This window comes from Scyliorhinus canicula, chromosome 12 (genome assembly GCF_902713615.1).
Source record: "Scyliorhinus canicula chromosome 12, sScyCan1.1, whole genome shotgun sequence".
NCBI classification, from domain to species: Eukaryota; Metazoa; Chordata; class Chondrichthyes; order Carcharhiniformes; family Scyliorhinidae; genus Scyliorhinus; species Scyliorhinus canicula.
Genome location: NC_052157.1, coordinates 156,168,161 through 156,185,616, shown reverse-complemented (window position 1 = coordinate 156,185,616; position 17,456 = coordinate 156,168,161). Strand labels below are relative to the sequence as shown.

Here is a 17,456-nt window from a genome sequence, read left to right as displayed (position 1 = left end):
TTTGACCCAGTGACTTTAAAGAAACGGTGATCTAGTTCCAAGTCAGGATGATGTGTGGCTTAGAGGGGAACTTGCAGGCGTTGGTGTTCCCATGTTTCTGCTGCCCTTGTCCTTCTAGGTGGTAGAGACTGCAGGTTTGGAAGATGCTGCCGAAAGTGCTTTGGTGAGTTGCTGCAGTGCATCATGTATATGTTTGTCGGTGGTGGAGGGAGTGAATGCTGAAGGTGGCGGATGGGGTGTCAATCAAGCAGGCTGCTTTGGCCGAGATAATATCCAGCTTTTTGATTGTTGTAGGCAGCACGGTGGCATAGTGGTTAGCACTGCTGCCTAACAGCGCCAGGGACCTGGGTTTAATGTCTATGTGGAGTTTGCACATTCTTCCTGTGTCTGCATGAATTTCCTCCGGGTGCTCCGGTTTCCCCCCACAATCCAAAGATGTGCAGGTTAGGTGGATTGGCTATACTAAAATTGCCACTTTGTGTCCAGAGTTACAGGGTTAGGGCAGGGGAGTGGACCAAGGTATGGTGTTTATTCAGAGGCTCAGTGCAGACTTGATAGGCTGAATGGTCTCCTTCTGTACTGTAAAGATTCTATGATTCTAGGAATGTTACTTGCCACTTAACAACCCAAGCTTGAATGTTGTCCAGGCACTTCTGCAATTAGACATGAACTGTTTCAGTATCTGGGGAGTTGTAACTGGTGCTGAAAGTTGTGCAATCATCAGCGGTATCCCTACTTCTAACTGTATGATGGAAGGAAGGTCATTGATGAAACAGCTGAAGATAGTTGGGCCTAGGACACCCCCCTGAGGAACTCCTGCAGCAATGTCCCAGGGCTGAGTTAATTGACCTCCAACAACTGCACCCATCTTCCAACCAGTAGAGAGATTTCCCCCCCCGGATTCCCATCGATTTCAGTTTTTCTAGGACTCCTTGAAGTCACACTCGGTCAAATAGAATCCTTACAGTGCAGAGTGAGACTATTCAGCCCATTGAGTCCGCACAGCCCCCTGAAAGAGCACCCTACCTGGGCCCACTCCCCTGCCCTATCCCCATAACCCCACATAACCTGCGCATCCATGGACACTAAAGGGTAATTTAGCATGGCCATTCCAGGTAACTTGCACATCTTTGGGCTGTGGGAGGTAACCGGAGCACCCAGAGGAAGTCCACACAGACACGGGGAGAAGTGCAAACTTCACACAGTCACCTAAGGATGGAACTGAACCCGGTTCCCTAGCGCTGTGAGGCAGCAGTGCTAACCATTGTGCCATCCCAGCCTTTTCTAAATATAAATTTAGATTACCCAATTATATTTTGCCAATTAAGGAGCAATTTGCGTGGACAATCCACCTAGCCTGCACATCTTTGTGTTGTGGGGCGAGACCCACGCAAACACGGGGAGAATGTGCAAACTTCACACGGACAGTGACCCAGTGCTGGGATCGAACCTGGGACCTCAGCGCCGTGAGGTTACAGGGCTAACCCACCGCGCCACCGTGCTGCCCTTGCCATCCCAGCCATGATGTCAGGGATAGTCACACCTCTTGAGTCCAGCTCTTTTTTCCATGTTGGAACCAAGGCTGTAATGAGGTCAGGAGCTGAATGGACCTAGCAAAACCAAACTGAGCATCAGTGAGCAGGTTACTGCTAAGTAAGTGCTGCTTGATCGCGCTTTTGATGGCCCCCTTCCATCACTGCTGATGATGGAGAGTAGACTGACTGGCAATTGATTGGTAGAAGCAAATTACTGTGGATGCTGGAATCTGAAACAAAAACAGAAAATATTGGACAATCTTTTTTTTAAAATAAATTTAGAGTACCCAATTATTTTTTCCAATTAAGGGGCAAATGCACATCTTTGGGTTTTGGGGGGGGGTGAGACCCACGTAGACACGGGGAGAATGTGCAAACTCCATACGGACAATGACACGGGGCCAGGATCGAACACGGGTACTCAGCGCTGTGAAGCAGCAGTGCTAACCACCGGACCACCGTGCCGCCCGGCAAAACTGGACAATTTCAGCTGGTCTGACAGCATCTGTGGAGAGAGAAGGGAGCTAACGCTTCGAGTCGGGGCGACTCTTTGTCAAAGCATCCTGAGTAATTGACTGAGGTGGATGTGTCCTGCGTTTTGTAGATAGGATATATCTGGGCAAATTTCCACATTGCTGGGTAGATGCCAGCGTTGTAGCTGGACCGGAACAGTTGGTTTTGCGCAAGTCTGGAGCATAAGTCTTCAGTCCTATTGCTGGAATGTTGTCGGGGCCCATATTCTTTGCAATTGGCTGAAGACCTACATATATGATGTTGGGGGCCTCCTGAGGAGGCCGAGATGGATCATCCACCCGTACCTCTGACTGAAGATGGTTGCAAATGCTTCAGCCTTTTGTTTTGCACTGATGTGTTGCACTCCTCCATCATTGAGGGTGGGGATATTTGTGGAGCCTCTGCTAGTTGTTTGGATGTGACAGGATTGCACAGCTTGTTTCTGATCCACTGGCTGCAGAATTGCTTAGCCCAGTTTATGCTGCTTCTGGTGTTTGGCACGCAGGTAGTCCTGCGTTCTGGCTTCACCAGGTTGGCATTTCAGTTTTAGGTATGGCTGGCGCTGCTACTGGCATGCTATCCTGCATTCTTCATTGAATCAGGGGTAATCCCAAGGCTTGACGTTAATGTTAGAATGGGGGATATGCTGAGCCATGAGGTTACAGATTGTGGTTGTATACAATTCTACTGCTGCTGATGGGCCACGGTGCCTTCTGGATTTTGAGCTGCTAGATCTTATCTGTTTGCATAACATGGTGTAGGATATCCTCAATGTGAAGATGGGACTTTGTCTCCACAAGAACTGGGCAGCGCCCACTCCACAACTCCAGGGTCCTATTCAACTCCGACCTCGAGCGACTGTGTGGAGTTTTCACTTTCTCCACATGTCTGCGTGGGTTTCCTCTGGGTGCTCCGGTTTCCTCCCATGTCCAAAGATGTGTAGGTGGATTGGTCATATTAAATTACCTCTTAGTGTCCAAGCGATTAGGTGAGGTTGCTGGATTACAGGGATAGGGTGGAGGCGTGGGCTTAAGTAGGGTGCTCGTTCAAAGGGCCGGTGCAAACTCAATGGGCCGAATGACCTTCTTCTGCACTGTAAATTCTATGATTCACATCGTTTTTCAGACCTGATTGGAAAGGCTCTAAAGAATTTCAAGCTATTTACCAGTGAGAGCAGACACATCTGGACACATACTGTATTGTTTATTCAAAACTCATGGAACAAAGCTGAGAAAGTTGCTTATTCCAAAAGGGGCAAAATATCTACAAATGAAGAATAACACTTATCACTGATACAACTCACGTTATGGCTTGACCCACTGCTGATGTACTTACCAACATCATCAGTATCGGAACTGCTGGAGCTTCTCAAAGAGGTGGTGTTTTTCCGATAAATCGCTCTGGAAATTTCTAATTCCTCTTCAAAACTAGTGGACTACAAAAACAATTAAAACTTTATTTTAATAGAAATTTTGTTTGCTATTGTCATGTGAGAGTACCTTTAAGAAATGGGCGTTTATAAATGGGTGTGTATATAAATATCTGTAGTGAGAGTACCTTTAAGAAATGGGTGTTTATTACTTTAGTGATGTCAGAGAGTGGGTGGAGCTGGGCTGTCTGTCAGCTTTTTACTTTCGTTTTTGAGCAGGCTGCAGTGTGTGTTTTAGTTTCGTTTTCAGAGCTGGATAGCTGCAGTCATAGCCAGAAGGTGCATTAGAGTCTCTCTCTGTAATATAAAGACTGTAAATCGATCCTGGTGATTTAAAACTAATAACAGTAGTGACTTTAACCTTATGTGCTTCTGGTAAAAGGTGTTTTAAATCTTATGGATGTTAAAAGGAAAGTTTAAAGGATTACTTAGTGTTGTATTCTTTGGGGGTTGTATTTGGATTAATGGTTGCTAAGATGTTCACTGTGTGTTTTAAAAAGGTTATCTTGAGTTCATAGAATAAACATTGTTTTGCTGAAAAAATACTTCTCCATTTTTGCTGTACCACACCTGTAGAGTGGGCCGTGTGTTCCCCATACTACAATTTATTAAAAGCTGTGGGTCAGGTGAACTCCATGATACACTTTTGGGTTCTCTAAACTCTGGCCCATAACACTGAAACATGTAGGGGGCGGTTCTCCCAAATGGAGACGGCGCAAAACGGGCACAGGGACGACCGATTCTGTCCCCCACAGGGGGCCAGCATAGCGCTGGATTCATGCCGTTCCAGCCTCCCTTCCCAGCGCCAAATAGGCGCCGCGCCAACCCGCGCATGCGCAGTTGGGCAGCGCCAACCTGCGCCTGCGCGGGGGATTTCTTCAGTGCGCCGGTGTCATGGCGCGGTTGCGACGATTCTCCGGCCCGGCGAGGGGCTGGGAGAATGGCGCCCGTAATTGCTGCTTTCCAGATGGCACCTTATGTTGGAGTAAAAGGTTGCCATAATCCTCTTACCAATTGTTCAGACCATTACATTTAGTCTTTTAGTGCGAAGTAGTTCTAAAACTATTTATTACAGTGACATTTGGGGTTTGCTTAACCCTCTTAGTTACGTTTTATTCTTCATGGAGGAGTCTAATGACAGGTCAAAGGTATAGAGCAAGATGCCATCAAGGTTAAAAAGAACACAGGAAATCAAGGAGAGATACCACATTTCAGAAATAAAATAATCTGCAAAATGTCGGAAGAAGGTTAAGAGGATTTGGGAAAGAATGGGTCAGACTAGAAGGTGTGCTGAGTCAGAGTTCCTATTCCCCCTCTTCCCCCATAGTCCTGTAAATTCTCCTGTTTCAAGCACTGATCCAATTCCCGATTGAAAGTTACTATTGAATCTGCTTCCACTGCCCTTTAAGGCCATATATTAGAACATAGAACAGTACAGCACAGAACAGGCCCTTCGGCCCTCAATGTTGTGCCGAGCTTTGTCCGAAACCAAGATCAAGCTATCCCACTCCCTGTCATTGTGGTGTGCTCCATGTGCCTATCCAATAACCGCTTGAAAGTTCCTAAAGTGTACGACTTCACTATCACAGCAGGCAGTCCATTCCACACCCTAACCACTCTCTGAGTAAAGAGGCAGAGAGCATCACAACTCACTTTCTAATAAAAATTCCAACTTTTCCTGTGGTTCCTTTGCTAATTATTTTAACTCTGTGTCCTCTGGTTATCAACCCTCCAGCCAGTGAAACAGTTTTCCCTTATTTGCCCTCACAAACCCTGTCAGAATGTTGAACCCCTCTATTAATTCTTCCCTTAATCTCCACTGTTCTAAAGAGAACAAGCCCACCTTCTCCAGAAGTAAAAGAAGAAAAGACTGGAAATACACAGCAGGTCTGGTAATATCTTGGCGACAGAAATAGAGTCAGATTAATAATCTTTTATCAGGATTGGAGGAGGTTAGGCAATTAACAGCTTTTAATGTAAACCATGTTGGGTGCGATGCAACAGCCACGCTGTGCCAGAAAAAGCAGCTCACTGCGGTGCAGCGTAGCCGATGAAAGCCGGGAGACCCCGGTCCCGCTATCTACCCTGCTTTCCACGCCTCGTGAGATCCAACACGACCTCACAAGACTTGCGATGTAAATCCCGCCCACTTGACATGTGTTCGGCACCAGTTCATATGCACCTAAGGTGGATTTTTCCACCTCCTCATACGTCCCAGACACCTCCTCCGGTAGTGATGCAAACGCTTCACTAGCCCTACCTACCAGCTTTGTTTGAATCAGTAATACCCACATGTCCTGTGGCCATTTCATTTGTTTAGCTACCTTGTTAAATGAAATGAAAAAGGCTTCCACCTCCTTCTCGTCAAACCTTGGCAATGCTTGGACATATTTAAATAGATCCCCACCAAGCCTTTGACTATGACGCTCTTTCTCACTATCCTCATCATTATCTTCCAACTGTACGTTTCCCTTTACGTCTGCCAATTTTAACTGACTGTCATGTTTCATGGCAATTTTCTGAAGTTCAAACTCTCTCTCTAAGGGGCTGGTTTAGCCTAAGGGGCTGGTTTAGCGCACTGGGTAAATCGCTGGCTTTTAAAGCAGACCAAGGCAAGCCAGCAGCACGGTTCAATTCCCGTACCAGCCTCCCCGAACAAGTGCCGGAATGTGGCGACTAGGGGCTTTTCACAGTAACTTCATTGAAGCCTACTCGTGACAATAAATGATTTTCATTTCATTTTCATTTCTCTTCACATTTTCCCTGATCTGTATCTCCCCTTCTCTTTTTTTTTTGTTCTGCTGGGGTTATTCTTTCTTTTCTTCTTTCTTCTCTCTCCTTTTCTTTTTCCTCTCTATCCCTTTCATATTCAAGCTGCTTTAATTCTTTCTCATGTTCCATTTGTTTAAGTTGTAACTGAAGTTTTGTCATTTCCAATGATTCAAACTGTATCTCAGGCAACTTTAACTGCTTAGCTACCGCCATAATTATCTCATCTTTTCACATTTTGTCAGATAATGTTAACTGCAATATCTTTGCCATATCTAACAATCTGCTTTTAGTCTCTGTCCGTAAGGTACTGCGTGTGACTGTCTCCACCTCCAAAAACTTCAGAGCCTCTGAAAGAGCCACTGTCCACAACACACACCCAACTAAAACTGGAATACCACACCTAAAATGCAACCACAATATGCTCACCCCTCACTGTCTTTAAGTTCACTAAGGCAATCTAATAGATAGCCTTTTATCCCCCGCGAGCCCCCAATTTGTCATGGGCCAGGGTTTAGAGAACCTCAAAGTGTGTCATGGAGTTCATCTGACCCACAACTTTTAATAGATTGTGTATGGAGAGCACACGGCCCACTCTGCAGGTGTGGTACAGCAGAAATTGAAAAGTATTTTTTAAAGCAAAACAATGTTTATTCTATTAACTCAAGTTAACCTTTTTAAAACATAGTGTGAGCATCTTAGCAACCATTCATTCAAATAATACAAAGAGTATAACACTAAGTAATCCTTAATAAATTCCCAAGCAACATCCATAAGACTTTTAAAAAACACCTTTTAACAGAAGCACATCAGGTTTAAATTCACTGCTGAGAACATAAACAATTCTGAATTCATCAAATGATCAAGAGATAGTCTTTTCATGGCAGAGAGAACAACAGTACACCTGATTTGTCTGGCTTCAGCTCCAATAATGAAACAAAACCAAAAAAAAACAGACACACCCAGGCTTTTCTCAAAGTGAAACTAAAAAGCAGAGCCAGAGCTCAGCTCCACCCACACTCTGACATCACTGCAGTAAAATGAGCAGTTAATGTGCCTGGGTGCCAGGGAGAGTGCCAGGGTACTACCCTGCCCTGTCCCTGACCACCCAGCGGTCTCTAATGGCCTGCCACCTATCCCCCAGGATTGTGGAAACATTTTAAACTACGCCCTGTCAAGGTTACACAGGCATGGCCATTAACTCCCGGGCGCCAGGAGAAAGCAGTGTCCGGGTATTTAAATGAGAGTAATGGCTGATTTAAATATGCTGACCTGGATCTCGCACAGTGAAGGCGAGATCCAGATACCGCTGGGCAGAGTGATCAGGTGACTTGCGATTGGCCCGGCACCTGGAATAGAGCCTGATTTGTGTCTCTCACGGGTTCACCTTTGCGCCCAGATCCGCGCCGGGCACAATGCTGTTGCTGAACATCAGATTTGCAGTATTATAGTATTTTACTTTTAGTCCAGCTTCTCTAGTTTCCCGAGATAACTGAAATTCCTCATCCCAGACTTCACCACAATGAGGATAGAGGCGAAGATAGTGAATAAAATAGCCCACCAAAAGGTTAGAAGGAAAAGGAAAGGCAGTTCAGAGGCACATTGAGCATTGTAGAATTGATAAATCCTGGAGAGTTTCCATTTTACCTCTTTGCTATGTTGATTCAAGTTGAGATCTGCATTAGTCGAAGTTTCGGAACCAAGGGAGACCGTTTCAGGATTGGGAGTGAAAAATTCATCTGACACACTGAGGGATGAATCCGACATGGAAGAGTGTTGCGCCTTCTCCTGAAAATATAAAATTGGGCCAAAGTAATTCATGCAACCTCTGAGCAACGTACGCAGTTAAGAATGAGCAAATGAGCAGCATGGTGGCACAGTGGGTTAGCACCGCTGCCTCAGAGCGCCGAGGTCCCAGGTTCGATCCCGGCTCAGGGTCACTCTCCGTGTGGAGTTTGCACATTCTCCCCACGTTTCCGTGGGTTTCGCCCACACAGCTCACAGATGTGCAGGCTCGGTGGATTGGAAAAAATGAATTGGGCACACTAAATTTATTTTAAAAAAGAATGAGAAAACAACTGTTCCTTCTATCCATCTCATCCTTTGTTCTTTAAGGAGCTCTATATAATATTGTGAAGTAGGACCGCAGACTCACCTGATGGTTCAATAGGTTTATTCTGCTTTTAGCTGAGTCATGCATATCAGGAATATCGAAGGCTCAATTTCAGTCATGACGGCAGTGTTTGTACTGCAACTGATCTTGCATCTTCTGGGAGGTAAGAATTAGCTGCAGTTGCTGCTCTTATTGCTATCCAAATATTTCTGCTCAAAGTATATATGTGGATGCTGGTCGAGGGTTAGAGTTTTGCTGGGCTGAGGTGACCCTGAAGCTGGATATACTGCTGACACTTTGGGGAGGTACCAGAGGGCAGCTGGTACTCATTGAACAGAATGGGTCAATGTGAGTGGAGAGAATGGGGTAGGGGGCGACGACGAATAAATGGGAGACAATCGATGACTCTTGCACTTATTTTCAGGCATGTTGAAGGAAACATACAGGTACTCTATTCCAGCATGTAAAGCAATTTCAGCTGTGGGCCATCTCAGGACTGTAGAAAGGCTGCTGCCTTCTTTACAGAAGCAGTTTCATCCTTCTTATTCTCAAACAAAACCAAAACCAACTTTTAAATAGTTTTCCAGGCATGGGGCGAAATTTATCGATATTATAGAATCATAGAATCCCTAAAGTGCAGAAGGAGGCCATTTGGCCCATCAATTCTGCACTAACCATCTGAAAGAACATCCTATCTTGGCCCAAATCCCGCCCTATCCCTATAACCCAGTAACCCCACCTAACCTTTTGGACACTAAGGGACAATTTATCGTAGCCAATCCACTTAACCTGCACATCTTTGGACTGTGGAAGGACAGTTCGATCCGGCCCTGGGTCACTGTCCGTGTGGAGTTTGCACATATTCCCCGTATTTGCGTGGGTTTCGCTCCCACAACCCAAAGATGTGCATGGTAGATGGATTGGCCATGCTAAATTGCCCCTTAATTGGAAAAAATTAATTGGTTACTCTAAATCAGGGGTGTCAAACTCAAATACACCATGGGCCAAAATTTAAAAATCGGGACAAGTCGAGGGCCGGACTGGTTCAATGTTTTTTTGCAAAACTTATTGAACTGAACTTATTGAACCTGGAACTAATAAAGCTTAGGTTATTGCCTATAAAAACAACATTAAATATTAAATAAATAAAAAAATTAGTTGCATTTATTTCTTATTGCTTTATCTGGAGCTTTTCCAGAGTCATTTCTAATGAAAACATTTTTCCACAGGCCAACACTTTGTGATTCACACTATACCTGAATAAACTCGGCATCAGCCATATCATACGCCATAGGCGTTTCAATTGCTGGGGCCAGCTTTAATAGTAATTAGATATTATTAGGGCAGCACGGTGGCCTAGTGGTTAGCACAACCGCCTCAAGGCGCTGAGGTCCCAGGTTCGATCCCGGCTCTGGGTCATTGTCCGTGTGGAGTTTGCACGTTCTCCCCGTGTCTGCGTGGGTTTCGCCCCCACAACCCAAAAATATGCAGAGTAGGTGGATTGGCCACGCTAAATTGCCCCTTAATTGGAAAAAATAATTGGCTAATCTAAATTTTAAAAAAAGTAATTAGATATTATCTCGCGGGCCAAAGATAAATCCACCGCGGGCCGGATTTGGCCCGCGGGCCTTGAGTTTGACATATATGCTCTAAATGTATAAAAAAAAAACATCCCCAACACCCATGGGGCCAACTGATCTGTGAAGTTCTTATAAAATTCTACTGGGAATCCATCCGGCCCATGTTCCTTCCCCGTCTGCATCTTCCCTAAAGCTGTTCAAAATTCCTCCAACCGCAACAGCACTGACAGTTTCTCCCGCAATTCCTCCCCCACCTCAGGGAACTCCAACCGCTCTAAAAATCGTGCTATCCTCCGCTCGTCTTCTGGCAGCTCCAACTTTAAAGGCCTTCAAAAAGGTTCGAAACGCCCCGTTCACCTTTTCTAGGGTGGAGAACAACCGACCCCTCAGCTCCCTCAGCTGCATAATCTCCCGAGCAGCTTCCTGTCATCTTAACTGGTGAGCCAAAAGGCAGCTCGCCTTCCCACCATATTCATACACAATCCCCTTTAAGTGCCTCAGCTGGCACACCGCCCGGCCTGTGGACAACAGATCGAACTGCATTTGCAGTTTCTTCCTGTGTGTCCATAACTCCGGCATATTCCCAGTCCTCGGCGCGGCGGTTGCAGACTCAGTCCAGTGCCGTTACAGTCGGGCGAGGGCCGATCCGCAGGCAGGGGAGGAACATTATTCTGGGCTGGGGGCACTGTGGGGGGTGGTCCGGGGTGCGCAAGCCAGCCAAAGGGGGCACTATTTTGCGGGCCGGGTCCGCAAGTGGCCTCCGCCATGGAGCACAGCGCAGCCACTTCAGGACATTGTCCCAATTCAGAGCGTATATGTTCAATAACACCATGGCCTTTACCTGCAGCATACCTATAACCATCACGTAACGACCCCTGATTAGCCAGAACGTCCCCACCTGAGAATCTCCACCCACCCGGCCCTATTATCAACCCGAGTGGAAAGCCTGGCTTGCCCAGGCCTTCTGCAGCCTGGTCTGGTCCCACACCCACAGGTGAGTTTCTTCTAAGAACAGAACATCTTGCCCTCTTCACAGGCCGTCCAAAGCCACCCACGTTCCAGATGACTAACCTTGTCGGGGGTCTCTCATTCCCTCCTCCTGTCAGCCAACCCCATCATGGTGCAATATTCCTACACAGATTCCTGGGTCCCAGGTCCACCTAAGATGGCTTCCAGCCCCACCTCTAGCATGAGACAAAGAGAATCCCCTGGTCACTGTTAATTCTCCATTGCCCCTCCACCCATTGTCTCCTCCCTTCCCCTCCAGACTCACAACTACCTGCCGCCTCAGCCAATCCCATCCCCCCACCAAATAAACAAAACTAGATCCATTAAGCTCCACCCAATGTCGTAGCATTCCACACCCCCCCCCCCACCAAACTCCACTCCTGGTCACTAGCCACCCCTTTTCCCCCCTGCTCGTGAGGTGGTTCCCCACTCAGGATCATGTGTGCCAAGGAAATAATCTTTCAAATCCATTGTGACCTGCAGTTGCGCCAGGTACACCATCCCAAATTGCACTCCTTTGCTATAAAACACCGCCTTTGCCTTGGTGAAGGCTGCATGCCTCTTCGCCAGCTCAGTCCCAATGCCCTGATATGTCCGCACCATGTGCCCATTGTGGTGGTATGGATATGAGCACTGCCATTGGTGCAGAGCACTGGCTTCCCATTGGCTCTGGCTGGTCATGTGCCTCTCGTCCGATTGGTTGGGACTAGTCATGTGACTGCTCTCCAATTGGTCGAGAGGCAAGTAGGCCCCGCCTCCGAGGCGGGGTATAAGTACCCAGAGTTACCTGCGGTCGGCCATCCTCTGAGTCGACCACCGGGCTAACAACTAGCTGATTAAAGCCACAGTTCGGATCCTAAATGTGCCTTGAGTCGAACTGATGGTACATCACCCATCCCAGTCAATAGTGCGGTTCCTTTTCACCCACTCCAAGACCCTCTCCTTCCTCTGGTAGCTGTGAAAGTGGATAAACACTGCTGCGCTGACTCATTTGACCGTGGCTTGTGCCAGAGCGCCCGATGAGCTCTATCCAACTCTGGAGATGTGAACACCTCATCCCTTCCCACCAGCTGAGAAAACATCTTGTAGAAATACTTGCTCGGCTTCAAGCCCTCCACTCCTTCCGGCAGCCCCACTATCCTGAGATTCAACCTTCCCGTCCTGTTCTTAAGATCTTCCACTTTTAACCTCAGACTCTTGTCGCTCTCTGCCACGAGCAGCAATTCCGCTTCCAACAAGGCGAACCATCCCATACGCTGCGACAAGGCCTCCTCCACACCCTTCAATGTCTCACTTTGCGCTTTCACCATATTCAAGGTCCATCCTAGCTGTTCATGAATCGGGCCCAGTGCCTCCTTGACAGTGGCTATAAATGATTCCTTTATATCCTTGCCCTGCCGCTCAAACTGCCTGTCCACCTGCTTTCTGAATTTCTCCAGCTACTGTGGCATCACCACAGCCAGCGTGTCTAATGTAATGGGCATGGCACCATCTTCCACCCTTCAAGTTCTTTCGATAGGCTAACCTCCTGGGCTTTCTTCACATTGGGCTTCTTCATCGACATTTCTGACATGCCTCTGTTGGGAAAAGCTTCTCTAGATCAACTAACTAGGTTTGGAAAATCCCCTGAAAAAGTGGATGAAAGGGATCAAAAACAAAGACCCTGCTGGGAGCCACCTTTTATTGCTTTCACATGATGTCACTAGAAATTCCGTTACAATCCCAGTTAATGGTACGACTGAATGAGAAGATCCTGGAATGGAACCCTGGCTCAGTAGACCATAACATACTTATTAAATATAAAACGTGGAGCAACAGAAAACTAATCAGCACCGCAAATTCGTTTTCACAGCAAGAAAACAATTATTCATTAAACATGAAAACATTTGCCTTTACTCCTTCTTTCGCTTAACAATTGCACAAAGGCATTAGGATGAAATGAAATGAAAATGAAAATCGCTTATTGTCACGAGTAGGCTTCAATGAAGTTACTGTGAAAAGCCCCTAGTCGCCACATTCCGGCGCCTGTCCGGGGAGGCTGGTACGGGAATTGAACCGTGCTGCTGGTCTGCTTTGAAAGCCAGTGATTTAGCCCAGTGAGCTAAACCAGCCCCTGGTTTAGTGGATTAACACACATTACCAAATTCTTCTTAATCCACAATGGTCTCATTAATACAAAATTCCTTTTAAGCGCACAAGATGGCTGTGGTCAAATATATAGGGCGCGATTCTCCGCTGCCCACGACGGGTCGGAGAATAGCGGGAGGGCCTTCCCGACAATTTTCACGGCCTCCCGCTATTCTCCCCCCCCCCTCCGGCCGCCCCCCGACACGAATCGCTGCTCACCGTTTTTTACAGCGAACAGCGATTCTCCGCAGGCCGATGGGCCAATACCGCGGAGTTTACGGCCGTTTTCACGGCCGCGATCATACCTGCCTTCAGCATTCGTGAAAACGGCCGCAAAGTGCCCATCCCGGACAACCATGGCGCCGATTGGCACGGCCGCACCACGGCCGTGCCAAGGGTGGAATGGGCCTGCGATCAGTGGGCACTGATCGCGGGCAGCGGGTCCGATACCCGCGCACTATTTGTTCTTCCTCCGCCCCGCAGGATCAGTCCGCGGGGCGGCCGAGGGGCATGATGGCCTGCGCATGCGCGGGTTTGACGCGTCTGCGTGATGACGTCATCCGCGCATGCGCGGCTGACGTCATTGTGCGCGTCAGCCACCGTGACTCTTGGCGGGCGGAATTAGCACCGTTCGCTAACTCCGCGTCGCCGTGATTCCCCGGGCCCCGATACTAGCCCCGCCCGGGGGGGGGGGGGGGGGGGAGGGGGGGGGGGGGGGGGGGGGGGGGGGAGGGAGGAATCGGGTCCCGGGACGGAGCTCCGAGGCTGGCGTGAAACACGGCCAGTTTCACGCTAGCCTTCACGGCACGCCGGATTTGCGGAGAATCGCGCCCATGCACTCTGCTTTGAACCCAAGTGAATCTCTCCTCAGAACCCCCCAGATGATGGTGGCCACGTGAGAGTTTCCAAACTCCACTCTCAAAACATGGTTTAAAATCTTCTCTTATAAATATGCTTTGCATTCTGAATTACAATCCAGGTTTTACAAATGACACTATTAACCCAAGTTTCCGCTTTAGGAATCCAGTCTCGGATTTTACACCAACTCTTTTTAGACTTCCTTTGTCTTAACTGCTTTTACACAAACTCTGAGAACCAGCCACCAGTTTTCATAGCTATTTAAACTCACGTTCCACAGGCTGTAATACAAGGCCCAATCCCAGTAGCTTTTGTTATTCTTTAAATTTAGAGTACCCAATTCATTTTTTCCAATTAAGGGGCAATTTAGCATGTTCAATCCACCTACCCTGCACGTCTTTGGCTTGTGGGGGCGAAACCCACGCAAACATGGGGGAAATGTGCAAACTCCGCATGGACAGTGATCCAGAGCTGGGATCAAACCTGGGACCTTGGCGGCGTGAGACTGCAGTGCTACCACTGCGCCACCATGCTGCCCCCGGTTTTGTTATTCTTAACGCCATAGACCTCTCTAAGCACAATAAAAACACAGTTGCTATATAACCAACCCATCACATACAAACACCGTTGCCCAGCTTAAATCTAACTATAGGTTTTATCCTTCCAGACACATAAACAATAAATTAAATCCAGTTGAAACTATACCTTGGGCGGGATTCTCTGAGCCTCTGCGCCGAAATCGCACTAGGTGCGGGGAATGGGCGTCAGACACGAGAACAGTCCCTGGAGAATCGCCGCCAATCGGGCGCGCACAGTCGACACAGCGCCAGTCGGGGGCCATTGAAAAAGGCCCCAGCGCTGATTCTCCCAGTGCAGCTGGCCAAGTTCCCGCCGCCCTGGTTGGGGGGGGGCGGGGGGATCATTCACCGGGAGGGTCTCCAGGACAGCCAGGCTATTGATCGGAGGCTACCGATCCGTGAGCACGCACAATCTGGGGAGGGGGGCCTATCTTCTTGCTGCCGGTCCGCAGGGTGGGTCAGCCATGTCGCACGGGGCGGCCACACGGGCTGCCGCCATGCGCATGCACGGACTGCAACCGGAAATGCAGGACCCCGTATCGGCAGTCGGAGGTGCGAGGAGCACTCCAGGGCCCTGCTAGCCCCCTGTAAATCGCAGAATCACCTTGGACTTACTCCAGGTAAGACATAGCCCCATTATTGGAGAATCTCACCCCTTATTTCTAATGTTTAACAATACAATATAAATTCCTTAAAACTACCATTGTTTTCCTGACACAGAGGACAAACAGGTAACTGTGCAAATAATAGTCACTTTAAGATGTCCCCGCTGTCCAAGAAATGGACCATGCACAGCGAAAGGAAATTAGAAGGAACAGTGATGGTAAGGGTAGCAGATCACTGTAGTTGCCACAGACAGAGTAGCTGGTGTGCAAATGGGCAGGGTCATTGTAGCAGGAGTTGCAGAGGCCACAGCTCTGGCTGATGGCCATGGCAAATGGATTCTGGGTTTGCAGAGCTATCTAAAGGCTTTCTTTTCTGCCTCTTTCTTTCTTGTCTCTTTCTTTTATCTCTTTAAAAAAAAGTGAATCTCAGCCTGGGGTGAGGTAGTCCAGTCGAGCTGTTCATGAACAGGATATTAAAAGAGGCTTTAAGTTTATATGCAAACATTAATACCTACCTCCTTTATTTAACTATACCAAACTGGCTTTGAGTTATTTATAAAGAGGCTTAGAAACTTAAGACTGCCTCACAGCGACGCTTCATGGCCAGAGTCTGCAACTGCATGCAGACTCAAATTTTTCTTACAACCCTTTAGCAGCTTAATGTTACGTGACTGAAAAACCCTACTAAAACACCACCAACAAACATCTACTTCATCCAAATATTAACACATTTGAAGTGGGGTGACACAGTGGCATAGTGGTTAGCACTGCTGCCTCACAGCGCCGGGGACCCAGGTTCAATTCCATCCTTTGATGACTGTGTGGCGTTTGCACTTTCTTCCCGTATCTGCATAGGTTTCCTCCCACAGTCCAAAGCTATGCAGGTTGGTAGATTGACCATGCTAAATTTCCCCTTTGTGTCCAAAGATATGTAGGTCAGAGAGGGTTGCAGGGATAGGGCGGGGGAGTGGCCTAGGTAGGGTGCTCTTTCAGAGGGTCAATGCAGATTCACTGGGCTGAATGGCCTCTTTCTGCACTGTAGGAATTCTGTGGTTCTGTAGATTTTGTCATACAACCTGGCATTGGGGTTTTAAATGTATTTTGAAATGGAATGTTGCGACCCGTTCAACATATATACTGTAGAGATAATATACACACACATATATATTAATAATAGCAAGTCCCCTTTGATGCTTCTCACAGCAAATCAGAGAATGCCTTGTTTCATAAAAGCAAGAGCATTTTATACAATGTCAAATACAATGCATTATTCTTCAGCGATAACTTGCTGACTGGTAGCACAGTGGTTAGTACTGTTACTACACAGCGTCAGGGACCCGGGTTCGATTCCCACTTGGATCACTGGCTGTGCGTATTCTGCACATTCTCCCTCTGTATGCGTAGGTTTCCTCCAGGCGGTCTGGTTTCCTCCCACAAGTCCCGAAAGACACACTTGTTAGATGAATTGGACATTTTGAAATCTCCCTCTGTATACCTGAACAGGCGTCAGAGAGTGGCGACTAGGGGATTTTCACAGTAACTTCATTGCAGTGTTAATGTAAGCCTACTTGTGACACTACGGCACCTGTTGGGGTAAACTGAGGGAAAATTCAGAATGTCCAATTCACCTAACAAGCATATCTTTCGGGACTTGTGGAAAGAAACCGGAGCACCTAGAGGAAACCCATGGAGACAACGAGCAGACTCCAGACAGATAGTGACCCAAGCCGGGAATCAAACGCGGGTCCCTGGCGCTGTGAAGCGACAGTGCTAACCACTGTGCTAATGTGCCGTGATTGAAATGTCTGTGTCTTTAAGGTTACAAATGTGGAGTTGTTAAATAGACACTGGTAGGGTTAATGCAGACACTGCAGACATTATACATATTTTGGAGAAATCCATTCAAAACCAGATTCTAAATTATTCTAAATGTTCATTTCACTGTGATTACAGCTTCAGGAGATATGAATGCACAGCATAAAATTACCAAAACTAAGATTTGCTACTCATGCCCAGGCTACTGACTGATATCACTCAGGTTAGTGAGATAATATATAGGTGAACATGCAATGGTGTTGCATATTGTTCTTTAGACAGATATTGGCAATCTAGAAAGTACTTTATTTTCCAAAGATATCGCTTCTAACAAATTCATTACTGGATCTAAATAACAGAAAATGCTCGAAATACTCAACAGGACAGACAGCATATGTTGTGGGACAAACAGAATAGTTTCAGGTCGATGATCTTTCATCAGAAATTCTAATTTTCAGCATCCACAGTATTTTGCTTTTGTGTTATTACATGATCTGTCTGTTGGATTGTATCAATAACACATGTG

At 47.2% G+C, this 17,456-nt stretch overlaps 1 protein-coding gene across 7 annotated transcripts in view; it reads right to left on the bottom strand.

The window, feature by feature from the left end:
• Positions 1-17,456, bottom strand: part of LOC119975096 — a 207,652-nt gene that overhangs the window by 52,114 nt on the left and 138,082 nt on the right. For all 7 annotated transcript variants that reach the window (XR_005462652.1, XR_005462651.1, XM_038814616.1 and 4 more), the window contains 2 exons: positions 7,894-8,034; positions 3,384-3,483 (listed from right to left, as the gene is read on the bottom strand). Coding sequence is in view for 5 of the 7 variants with exons in the window: in XM_038814616.1 (XP_038670544.1) it covers positions 3,384-3,483; positions 7,894-8,034 (241 nt within the window). In the remaining 2 variants the exon portion in view is untranslated. The remainder of the gene's footprint in view (positions 1-3,383; positions 3,484-7,893; positions 8,035-17,456) is intronic.